The sequence below is a fragment of the Coregonus lavaretus genome (assembly GCF_964263955.1).
Source record: "Coregonus lavaretus genome assembly, chromosome: 3".
In the NCBI taxonomy this organism is placed as follows: Eukaryota; Metazoa; Chordata; class Actinopteri; order Salmoniformes; family Salmonidae; genus Coregonus; species Coregonus lavaretus.
The window spans coordinates 18,059,690-18,072,555 of NC_139990.1; the positions used below are offsets into that span (position 1 = coordinate 18,059,690).

The window sequence follows — 12,866 nt, forward strand, 5'->3', positions numbered from 1 at the left end:
CCAACTGTCAAGCATGGTGGAGGCAATGTGATGGTCTGGGGTGCTTTGGTGGTGGTAAAGTGGGAGATTTGTACAGGGTAAAAGGGATTTTGAAGAAGGAAGGCTTTCACTCCATTTTGCAACGCCATGCCATACCCTGTGGATGGCGCTTGATTGGAGCCAATTTCCTACTATAACAGGACAATGACCCAAAGCACAGCTCCAAACTATGCAATAACTATTTAGGGAAGAAGCAGTCAGCTGGGATTCTGTCTATAATGGAGTGGCCAGCACAGTCACCGGATCTCAACCCTATTGAGCTGCTGTGGGAGCAGCTTGACCGTAAGAAGTGCCCATCAAGCCAATCCAACTTGTGGGAGGTGCTTCAGGAAGCATGGGGTGAAATCTCTTCAGATTACCTCAACAAATTGACAACTAGAATGCCAAAGGTCTGCAAGGCTGTAATTGCTGCAAATGGAGGATTCTTTGACGAAAGCAAAGTTTGAAGGACACAATTATTATTTTAATAAAAAAATCATTATTTCTAACCTTGTCAATGACTACATTTCCAATGCATTTTTCTATATTTCCTATTCAAACTCATTTAATGTATGTTTTCATGGAAAACAAGGACATTTCTAAGTGACCGCAAACTTTTGAACGGTAGTGTATGTCTAGTAGGGTTGTATATTAGCTGTGTACTCCTGCTAGCACATAAGGCTGATGGGCTGTAAGCCTGAGCCTCTACTGAAAGTTAAGAACATAATGGAAAAGTATAGCTGTTTTGGAGGCTGAATGTAACGATAAGACACACAAAGGCAGTTTCTCTTCCTCTTTCACACCATCGGTGATAACAAGGCACCGGTTTTCTCATGGTGAGTCACAATGAGTTTATGGCTAAATAGGTAATAGTTGAATATGTTTGTGTCTGGCTGATGGTTGTTTGTTGTGGTGTGACCAGGGGGGGTCAGAAGGACCAGCAGGGGGAGACGGCGGGTCCCTCCAGTCGAGACGAGGAGCAGCCTGGACCCTCCTGCCGCCGGAGGGAACGCCAGCCCAGCATGTCAGAGACCAACCCCCTCTACACATTCTGTAAAGAAGACCTGGACAGCATGGACAAGGAGGTGAGGAACACACACACATACATACATTTTAGCTACTAAACATTTTAAAAATATTTATGCATACTGAAAGAAATACTAACTGATCTGGTTGGAAGGACCATGGAAAATGCATTATGTCACAAACACAATACCTTTATATGTGTCTCACATGGACTCTGTGTGAATACAGATACTATACACTCTCCTGGCAGGGTTAGAGCAGTACGGTGGACTCTCTGCGTCATGTGCTATTTTGAGCTCCTAATATCTGCCGTACACAGACAGAACTACACACACACACACACACACAGAACTAGACAGAACTACACTCAGACATAAAAACATCAGTACATCCTTTGATGTTCCATCTCTCTCTTCAAGGAAAGTATTCTGAGAATATAATCATTACACACACACGCGTTCAAACAAACACACACGCACAAACACAAAGTGGTTATAGTGCTATTTTTCCTAGCACATCCACTGTGTGCAGGCTGTGCACCTTCAGCCTCCAGGCTAGATAATGGTGTTTAATGTTGTTTAATGGTGATTAATGACGTCTGAGGGCTGCTAATGTGTCAGGGGACAGACTCCTGGGTCCTCTCCAGCAGCCTCTATTTGTCTCAGTAGGGCTGTCAAGAGTATGCCTGACTGGAAAAGCTGTCAGTTCTCTGCTTGTTCAGAAAATGACAATGGACAATAAAAGTATTCTTCTAAGTCAAGTTCCTCTACCTCCGCCACTCAGTGTTGATGATTATGTTCTCTGCTCTCTCACTCACTGGTCTTACGTGTTGTATGACTGTGCTCTTTGCATTGTTAATGAGGATGATGGCACCACATAGTTTGAATTCATTCCCCAGGGAGCCCAACTCTTTTTCCTCCTACATCTGTCTGGCTGCTAAGAGAAGTTCCTCGTCACACAACACGCTCTAATTGACAGGGCTGGTTAAATGGAGTCTGAGTGATGCCTCTACGTCTGTTTGAGGTTGAGCTGTCTCGCTTTCAGCCATGCTTATTATTTACCCAGACACGCACTGAGACACACACACAGACAGAAATAATTTGTATATATAGAGCTGTTTTGAACTGTATTCTGTCCCCTCTCTAGTCATTTTGTGGACATGTGGATTTTTAGGGGTTTGGAGAGCGACGAGGTGAAAGAAATTAGAATCTGACGAATGATGGCTGAATAAAAACGGGAGCAACACTCATTACAGAAATCTGTGTGATGTCTTCTCTCTCCTCTTCCTGACCTGGAAGATTATTATTGACATATAGAATATGACTGAAGGCACTTTTATGATACTCTTCTTTATGACCTCTCTCTCTCTCTCTCTCTCTCTCTCTCTCTCTCTCTCTCTCTCTCTCTCTCTCTCTCTCTCTCTCTCTCTCTCTCTCTCTCTCTCTCTCTCTCTCTCTCTCTCTCTCTCTCTCTCTCTCTCTCTCTCTCTCTCTCTCTCTCTCTCTCTGTCTCTGTCTCTATCCTTCTCTCCACCTCTCACTCTCTCTCTGTCCCCTTGCCACCAGTAAAGGTCAACACAGCTTGTCATGGAAAATGGGTTCCAGTTATGAGTTTTAATCTAATGATTTAGATATCACTGTGACTGGTCACACTATGATTGACGAAGGGCTTGTTTTGCAGAAATGGATTATGGCTGTGTTTAGAATAGCACCCTATACCCTTTATTGAATTTGCCTTTAGGTACATCATTGAGAACACATTCTCTTTAGAGGGGTACCATGAGCTCTGGTCAAAAGTAGTGCACTGCATAGGGAATAGGGTGCCATTTCAAACACACATTAAGAGAGACTACGGGCTACGGTTCTGCACTTCTGCTGTGGCTCAGAGAAACTGCTGTGTCAGGATCATCCATGAAAAGAGACATTTATTATTTATTTATTGTCTTTGGTCCTTTTTAGTTTTAAGTGTTGATGGGAGAATGAAGTCTCAGGCTGCACCACGTGCCCTTTTTTAAGAAAGAAATAAAATGCCAAAGCAAAGCCTATAGCCCTTGTTACTTCTCTCTTTTTGATTGGTAACGTTACCCCTCTATCTTTCTGTTTTCCTGTTACTGTCTACAGTATATCTCTGTTCTGAGTAGGTGTTCAGAATGGCTGTGTGTGGATGAGGATAACTGTTTTAGTAATGTTAATACATTACGTCCATGAACCATGAGATGCCTTCCCATCGAAGTACAATTTGCAACTTTTGCCACATGCTTTTTATCATTGACCACACGTACAGGGGTCAATAACATAACTAGATGTTTAATGGTATATTTCACATCCCATGTCCAATATCATACCATGTTCATTCATCTCCATGTCTCTGAAGTAATTTCAGTATGTATGGTGTTATTAACGCCTGTTTTAACCTATCTCACTGTGTTGTTATAAACCATCTCTGTTGTCCCATTTTACAATTTTCCCATAACGTCCTTGAACTGTTGTTGTAGGTCTGTTATCTAACATCACCCAGCCTGTTTTCAGTGTTCTCTCTTATCGGGTGTCTGAACCAATTGGTTTGTTCTTATCAAGCTTCACTGAGCCCGTGTTAGAATGGTCATTAAGCCACTCCCATCCTTCTTTAATGTGGCTGTTTTCTTTAACATACCTGTTTTCTCATTCAAAGAAAAGAACAGCCTCCCTACAATCAAACATAATTTGATAATGCTGTGGGCTTGCTTTGCTGCCTCTGGTACTGGGGGCCTTGAACATGTGCAAGGCATCATGAAATCAGAAGATTATCAGGTGTTTTGTTGTCCAATGTTCAACCCAGTGTCTAAAAACTTTGTCTCAATTGAAGGTTGTTGGTCTTTCAGCAGGACAACGACCCCAAACACACAGCAAAAAGCACCCAGGAATGGTTAAGAAGAGATGCTGGACTGTTCTGGAGTGGCCAGCAAAGAGTCCATATCTGAATGACATCCAAAACCTATGGCGAAATCTGAAAACAGTAGTTGGTGGAGGGAACCCCTAAAATATTGAATAATTAGAGCAGTTTGCTGCTAAAAAGGTCGGTCAAATTGTCAGTAGAAAGGTGCAGCAACCTCATTGATGGCTACAAAAAGCTTTTGTCTGCGGTTATCTTGGCCAAAGCATGTGCAACCATGTACTTGCTCCGGGGGCCTTTCTTTTCTTAATTAAAATGGTAAACTTAAGTTTACAAAAATAAAATTGGTTCCACAAAGTTGAAAATCCAATAACAAGGTGTGGTGACCAAAAGTTTTTTTCAATTTAAACTTATTTTAGAAGAAATATGGAATTATTTTTTAAAAAGTGCAAGGGTGCCAATGTATTTGGCCGCAACTGTAGGCCTACATAGCTTTATTTATGCATTTGCCATTAATACTGATTTGAATATCTCCCTCCAGTATTTGGCAGACGGTTAGTGTTTTTAAAGCAGGTAAATGAGTGGTCATGTCAACATCAATATATCACTGGGTCTGGCTGCCCTGTCACTCACTGAGCTACTAGCCATTTCATGACTGTCAATAATCTGCCTGCATTAATGTGTTAAATATTAGTGGTTGGCTTGCAGAAAGTCAAATCATTAATAATAAAGTAAAATCTTACCTGATTTGACTAGAGTTGATGTTGCCAGGGAAGCATGTTAAAATGTATGGATTACTACAGCCGAACCGAGAGGAGGAGTGTTTTATTAACAGTCTGTTCTCAGCAGCATATGGCATCAGGTCTGTCAGACAGGCTGAGGAATGGGCTGACTACTGTGGTGATCACTGTACGCTCCTACAGAGTGACAGGTACTGAGCTCCTATGGAGATGGAAAGAGGACTGAGAGAGGAACTGGGCTATCCATCTAACACCTATCGTTCCATAACATGGTAGAAGATCAGGTAGCAGGGGCTGGTTACATGTAACAGACAAAACAAGTGAATGAGCTAAGGACGTAAGGTTAATTTGCAATTCATTTAATTCTGTCTGTCTCAGACATAAGACGTAGGCTAACGTCCTCATGTGTGACTTGGGTGGAATAAAAGGTTTTTCCCCCTTTATCTAGCATTCTGGGGCTTTTTGGCGCCTTGGCGGTCAACTAAAGGTTGTTTCATGGTAATCGATTCCATGGCCATATTAAAACACGTGCTCAAGACGTTCAGACCGGCCATTGATTTTCTATTGTGACTCAAAGCCAGTCTTCTCTGCTCACAGACCTCAGTTATCACTGTAGATGGAGTGCTGTGATTGGTTGTGTGATGGACCATGAACTGGAAGGAATGCGGACGCTGGATATTGTGGGTATTGTTCCCTAAAGACCAGCAGTGTTGTTGTGTAAATGTGACATTTTGGATGGTAGGACTTAAAGCTCAAAAGGCTTCAGGAGCCAAAAGCCAGAATTCGAGCAGACAGATGCATTCTCCCAAAGTGTAGCTGCTTTGAGATTATACATTCATCAGGATTCCACGATTTTTGCGATCGCATAATTCTATGCAAAATCAACCACTCCACGTATATGTGAGAGCTCGCAATTTTGACCAGTCACTGCACTTTTACCGCATAAAAGGGTCCAATCAAAAGAGGGTTCGCAATTTCGACCGCTGTTACCGTGGAGAACATCCCAATCAAACCACACGTGAATAAATGTTTTTTTTCCCCCTGTCAGCGAGTGAAGCTGAAGGTTGATGACTGACAGATTACGACTGACACAGGCAGAACAATGAAACGGAATCCATCTCATTTACCCCCCAAAAAAAATCACAGCTAAAGACCGTGCAAACTATTTCCAAATGTTTTACATCAGGGATGGGCAACTTGGGTGGGGGTGGGGTCCACAAAAAATATGGACTCATGAGGGTGGCCACAGTGGCTCGTGGGTCTGCAATTCTACAGCGTTGCAGTTTTAAAGCAAGTTTGCTGCGGTTCTACACATTTTGCCATAGGGTGGAGAGAAATGTTTGTAATCGGAGTGACTAACAAAATCGGTAATTTGACCATTATTACTACAACTGCTGATGCACAACCAAGTTTGGAATGTGTACCTGTGCTACCTACTAACAGTAAGTTCAGACCCCGACCTGAGTTTCGAAATCGATCCGCGGGCCTGCAAAAGGTGGGCCGCCAGTTGCCCATCCCTTTTTTAAACTAAACAAAAATATGAATGCAACATGCAACAATTTCAACGTTTTTACTGAGTTACAGTTCATATAAGGAAATAAGTAAATTGAAATAAATGCATTATCCCCTATTCTATGGATTTCACATGACTGGGAAGGGGTGCAGCCATGGGTGGGCCTTGGAGGGCATAGGCCCACCCACTGGGGAGCCAGGCCCATCCACTGGGGAGCCAGGCCCAGCCAATCAAAATGAGTTTTTCCCCACAAAAGGGCTTTATTACAGACAGAAATACTCCTCAACACCCACCCCCCCCTCAGACGATCTCGCAGGTGAAGAAGCCAGATGTGGAGGTCATGGGCTGGTGTGGCTACACGTGGTCTGCGGTTAGAAGCAACAGCTCTGGTGAACATTCCTGCAGTTAGCAAGCCAATTGCATGCTCCCTCAACTTGAGACATCTGTGGCATTCTTGTGTGACTAAATTGAACATTTTAGTGGCCTTTTATTGTCCCCAGCACAAGGTGCACCTGTGTAATGATCATGCTGTTTAATCAGCTTCTTGATATGCCACACCTGTCAGGTGGATGGATTATCTTTGCAAAGGAGAAATGCTCACTAACAGGGATGTAAACAAATTTCTGCACAAAATTTGAGAGAAATACGCTTTTTGTGCTTATGGAAAATTTCTGGGATTTTTTATTTCAGCTCATGAAACATGGGACAAACACTTGTTGCGTTTATATTTTTGTTCAGTGTACATGAAAGTGTGGGCAAATTGTTTTGCAGTCACATCGAATCAGCAAAGTGAAAAGAATGTCTGAACAGCCACCGCAGCAGCAGTCAGCAGATCACCGTGACCGACGCGATAGCAGGGAAATCTGTGGTAGTGATTTTCAGTTTGCAAACGATTAGTTATTTTTGAACTACTCTTTACTGACTCAAAAAGAATCGTTATTCTTTTTTTGTTTGAACTGCTGGCCGCAATGAATCAATGAATCGCAGTGAAGGGTTGATACACACTCCTGCGGCTCAACACAGCAGCTCCAGAGACGTGCTCAAACCAACAACTGTCTATCATATGTGTGTGCTAGAAAATAGATCAAGCTGCAGGCAGCATAGAGACATATTCTGCTTGAAGTCGTACTATAATCTAGCACATGCTTTCTATTGCTTTATTTGAAATTAACATGATAAAAAAATATATATAAAGCCGCCGCAAAATCAAGCATTCTTGGCTGCAGCTATCACCCCCAAAAATATGGCAGAATCCTGTAGAGATTCATTGTGTGTCCGTGCGCACTTCAGAAAGAGCATATAGATTTACATTTTAGTCATTTAGCAGACGCTCTTATCCAGAGCCACTTACAGTTAGTGATTACATATATATATATATTTTTATACTGGCCCCCCGTGGGAATCGAACCCACAACCCTGGCGTTGCAAACGCCATGCTCTATCAACTGAGCTACATCCCTGCCGGCCATTCCCTCCCCTACCCTAGACGACGCTGGGCCAATTGTGCGCCGCCCATGAGTCTCCCGGTCGCGGCCGGCTGCGACAGAGCCTGGATTCGAACCAGGATCTCTAGTGGCACAGATAGCACTGCGATGCAGTGCCTTAGATCACTGCGCCAAGATTGAGCGGTTAGCCTAACTAATGATCTCTTCAGAGTCCCCTCGCCTCTCAGTCCAATGCTTATTCTGTCCCCTGTGTTTTAACAATGTATTTATTCTGCTCTGTATTGGATTGGTGTCCCTTAGGAGGTACTCTGTAGAATGTGTCTTTCATGGTTCAGTGGTATTCATTTGTTTTAAGCAATATTTCTTTTACTGGATTTCAGTAGTTCTATGATAGTTCTGTGGTCTTTATGATGATGTGATGGTGGTTTAGTTGTTGGGGGGGATTAGTTCTCTGTTATGCAGGACGGGAGCATCTAGGATATGCTGCATATCAATTAATCTGTCCACTTTAATTGGTGCATTATGTACCCAATGGGTTTAAAAGTTAGCCTATTTGGCAACTGCCATGATTAGGCCATGAAGTGAAAATAGACTGTACCCTTTAATGCGTGCTTCCGAAAGAGCAATAGCATTAGGCGGTTGAGTGACAAAACCAACCACTGGGGTCCCCTGTAATAATGTTTTAAATGTCATCCTCTTCACTCTTCCCACTTCTCTCTCTCCTCTCCTCATTTTCCTTTCCCTGCCTCTTCAAAAAGGCCTGCTCATGACATTCTTAAACATCTGAAAACTTTGGAGGAAGAAACACATTAGGTGGTGTTGGCCTTGCGTCCCAAATGGCACACTCTTCCCTATAGAGTGCACTACTTTTGAACTTGGCCATAGGGCTCTGGTCAAAAGGAGTCCAGTATATACAGGGAATAGGGTGCCATTTGGGACGAAGCCTGAGTCCTGTCTCAGTCAGGTTGTCTTGATGCTGGCTCACATTTAAATGTCAGGGCTGGTTCCATCCCTGGATGTGTCAGTTTACGAGGAGTAGCTAAATGTGTACGGTTGCCTGGTGACGTGTTGTAGCGGTGTATGCCAACTGGGTGACCTTTACTTTTGAACCCATTCAGCCTTGTTAGCACTGTGATTACAGAGCCTTTAGCATTCTGCCATAAACCACTGCTAGCAGTTATGCTAACATCTGCTTTAGCATATCTGGTATAGGTGACATTTATTTTATGTCCTTTGACCATTCAGCCTTGTTAGCGTCTTAGCAGTGTAGTTACCCAGCCTTACGCCACCATTTCATTGGCCTTGTGGTTTGTGTTCGCCCTGAGATTGGAAGGTTGGGCGTTCGATCCCCGGCCGAGTCATACCAAATACTTTAAAAATGGGACACAGTAAGTCTCTGCTTGGCACTCAGCTTTTTATTTTTTTTATTTAACCAGGTAAGCCAGTTGAGAACAAGTTCTCATTTACAACTGCGACCTGGCCAAGATAAAGCAAAGCAGTGCGATTTAAAAACAACAACAAAACAGAGTTACATATGGAATAAACAAAAACAAAACGTACAGTCAATAACACAATAGAAAATCTATATACAGTGTGTGCAAATGTAGTAAGTTATGGAGGTAAGGCAATAAATAGGCCATAGTGCAAAATAATTACAATTTAGTATTAACACTGGAGTGATAGATGTGCAGAAGATGATGTGCAAATAGAGATACTGGTGTGCAAATTAGCAAAATAAATAACAATGTAAATAACAATATGGGGATGAGGTAGTTGGGTGGGAGATAGATTGGGGGTAAGGCTCTGCTATAGACTAGCGTCCTGTCCAGGGGGTGGACTTTGTACATCAAGCTGCCTCACGCTACAGAAACAGGAGATAGGTTCCTGCTCCAATGAGCCGTTCCAGCTTGCCCAAGCCAAGGCTCGTGTAAGGCTACTTAGCATTACACCATAGGACACTGCTTGCACCTCCCGACCATTAAAACTCTTCTAACCCGTTTGGCATTGTGCACCTGATCAATCCTACACTGCCTGCGGTCATCCTAACCCCTGTGCTATCTATTCGATCTGAGCAGACATTGTTTTATGTGTCTGTAAAAGCATAGGACAGACAGGATTCATCCCCCTGTCTGTTATTGGTTCTGGAGGTATTCTGCTGAGCTGTAAACATCTCATCAGTACAGATCAGATTAGAACTCCTGGGCTGAGTTCTAATCAGATTTGACTGGCCACAGCAGCAAGATTTCGAATACGATTTGAACCCATGTCTTCTTCCTCTGACGAATTAGAATGGTTCTGGACTGAGTTGCAGTATATCCTATGTTCTCACCCAGTCAGCACCTTCTCCTGGAACATCCTGCACTAATGAATGCTAACGAACTACGCTATGTCGTTATGTCCTTCAAGGCCAGGGTTTTTTTGACTTAGTGTTGACTCCTTCAGGAGAATTGACTGTTACTGGTGTTCCCGTAAGGTTGCACCGGAATCACATCAGAGCTACACAACGGTGAGACAAAGACAGTCCAGCTGCTCATTAGTCTGATCCCTGGGTAGATGGTTGGTTTTACCCTCCCGGTAAAAACATGGCCCACCCTGCCGGTAATGACCACCACTGTATAGTGCTACCTCTGATCTGGAGGGAAGGGAAAATTATGCCACAAGCCACTTTTCCCCTCGTTTATGCATTTTGTTCCCCTCCCCTTCCATCTTCTTCACACAACAAAAGTATTTCCGACGGTCTTGAATAATTCATGAAAGGGAGAGCCAGAGAGCCGAAGGGTGTAAATCTGCTCTGTTCCCAATAATCAGAATGTTTAGATTATTCAACCCCCTCCATCTAGCCATGTGGACAAATAAGGGCTTAAACCAATTAAAGGAGTAGTTCACTATTTTACAACATGATGTTAGATGGTTCCTCACCCTGAAAGTAGTCTATAGGTCAGGAGAAATTGTAATCCGTGGTTCGGTTTTCTTTAAACAGCCACTACAAACTACGAATATCTATAGCCACTGCTAGCAAAACATATATGGTAATGATTGGGGCATGTGAATGTGTTTTTTTTAATTTTTTTATGGCCACGAGTTCATCTGACTCTGAGTAAGTACAGAAATGGCTTCATGCAAATTGTCTCGGGAGCTATTTGATTAGATGTTCAGGAATCTTATGGCTTGGGGGTAGAAGCTGTTTAGAAGCCTCTTGGACCTAGACTTGGCGCTCCGGGTACCGCTTGCCGTGCGGTAGCAGAGAGAACAGTCTATAACTAGGGTGGCTGGAGTCTTTGACAATTTTTAGGGCCTTCCTCTGACACCGCCTGGTATAGAGGTCCTTACGCACTACCCTCTGTAGTGCCTTGCGGTCGGAGGCCTAGCAGTTGCCATACCAGGCAGTGATGCAACCAGTTAGGATGCTCTCGATGGTGCAGCTGTAGAACCTTTTGAGCATCTGAGGACCCATGCCAAATCTTTTCAGTCTCCTTAGGGGAAATAGGTTTTGTCGTGCCCTCTTCACGACTGTCTTGGTGTGCTTGGACCATGTTAGTTTGTTGGTGATGTGGACACCAAGGAACTTGAAGCTCTCAACCTGCTCCACTACAGCCCCGTCGATGAGAATGGGGGCATGCTCGGTCCTCTTCTTTTTCCTGTGGTCCACAATCATCTCCTTTGTCTTGATCACGTTGAGGGAGAGGTTGTTGTCCTGGCACTACACGGCCAGGTCTCTGACCTCCTCCCTCTAGGCTGTCTTGTCGGTAATCAGGCCTACCACTGTTGTGTCATCGGCAAACTTATTGATGCTGTTGGAGTCGTGCCTGGCCATACAGTCATAAGTGAACAGGGAGTACAGGAGGGGACTGAGCACGCACCACTGAGGGTCCCCCGTGTTGAGGATCAACGTGGCGGATGTGTTGTTACCTACCCTTACGACCTGGGGGCGGCCTGTCAGGAAGTCCAGGATCCAGTTGCATAGGGAGGTGTTTAGTCCCAGGATCCTTAGCTTAGTGATGAGCTTTGAGGGCACTATGGTGTTGAACGCTGAGCTGTAGTCAATGAATAGCATTCTCACATAGGTGTTCCTTTTGTCCAGGTGTGAAAGGGCAGTGTGGAGCGCAATAGAGATTGCATCATCTGTGGATCTGTTGGGGTGGAATGCAAATTGGAGTGGGTCTAGGGTTTCTGGGATAATGGTGTTGATGTGAGCCATGATCAGCCTTTCAAAGCACTTCATGGCTACAGATGTGAGTTCTACAGGTCGGTAATCATTTAGGCAGGTTACCTTCGTGTTCTTGGGCACAGTGACTGGTGGTCTGCTTGAAACATGTTGGTATTACAGACTCAGACAGGGAGAGGTTGAAAATGTCAGTGAAGACACTTGCCAGTTGGTCAGCGCATGCTCGGTGTACACGTCCTGGTAATCCGTATGGCCCTGCAGCCTTGTGAATGTTGACCTGTTTAAAGGTCTTACTCACATCGGTTACGGAGAGCGTGATCACACAGTCGTCCGGAACAGCTGATGCTCTCATGCATGTTTCAGTGTTACTTGCCTCGAAGCTAACATGGAAGTAATTTAGCACGTCTGGTAGGCTCGTGTCACTGGGAAGCTCGCGGCTGTGCTTCCCTTTGTAGTCTGTAATAGTTTGCAAGCCCTGCCACATCCGATGAGCGTCGGCGCCGGTGTAGTACGATTCGATCTTAGTCCTGTATTGACGCTTTGCCTGTTTGATGGTTCGTCGGAGGGCATAGCAGGATTTCTTATAAGCTTCCAGGTTAGAGTCCCGCTCCTTGAAAGAGGCAGCTCTACCCTTTAGCTCAATGCGGATGTTGCCTGTAATCCATGGCTTCTGGTTTGGGTATGTACGTACAGTCACTGTGGGGACGACTTCATCAATGTACTTATTGATGAAGCCAGTGACTGATGTGGTGTACTCCTCAATGCCATCGGAAGAATCCCGGAACATATTCCTGTCTGTGCTAGCAAAACAGTCCTGTAGCTTAGCATCTGCTTCATCTGACCACTTTTTTATTGACCGAGTCACTGGTGCTTCCTGCTTTAGTTTTTGCTTGTAAGCAGGAATCGGGAGGATAGAATTATGGTCATATTTACCAAATGGAGGGCGAGGGAGAGCTGTGTACGCGTCTCTGTGTGTGGAGTAAAGGTGGTCTAGAGTTTTTTTCCCTCTGGTTGCACATTTAACATGCTGGTAGATATGAGGTAAAACAGATACATTTCTCTGCTGTAAAGTCCCCGGCCACTAGGAG

General features: G+C 44.1%; 1 protein-coding gene across 2 annotated transcripts in view; it reads left to right on the forward strand.

The window, feature by feature from the left end:
• Positions 1-12,866, forward strand: part of LOC311123077 (RNA polymerase II subunit A C-terminal domain phosphatase-like) — a 111,544-nt gene that overhangs the window by 40,148 nt on the left and 58,530 nt on the right. For both annotated transcript variants that reach the window (XM_084158137.1, XM_084158138.1), the window contains one exon: positions 941-1,103. In XM_084158137.1, coding sequence (XP_084014263.1) covers positions 941-1,103 — 163 coding nt within the window. The remainder of the gene's footprint in view (positions 1-940; positions 1,104-12,866) is intronic.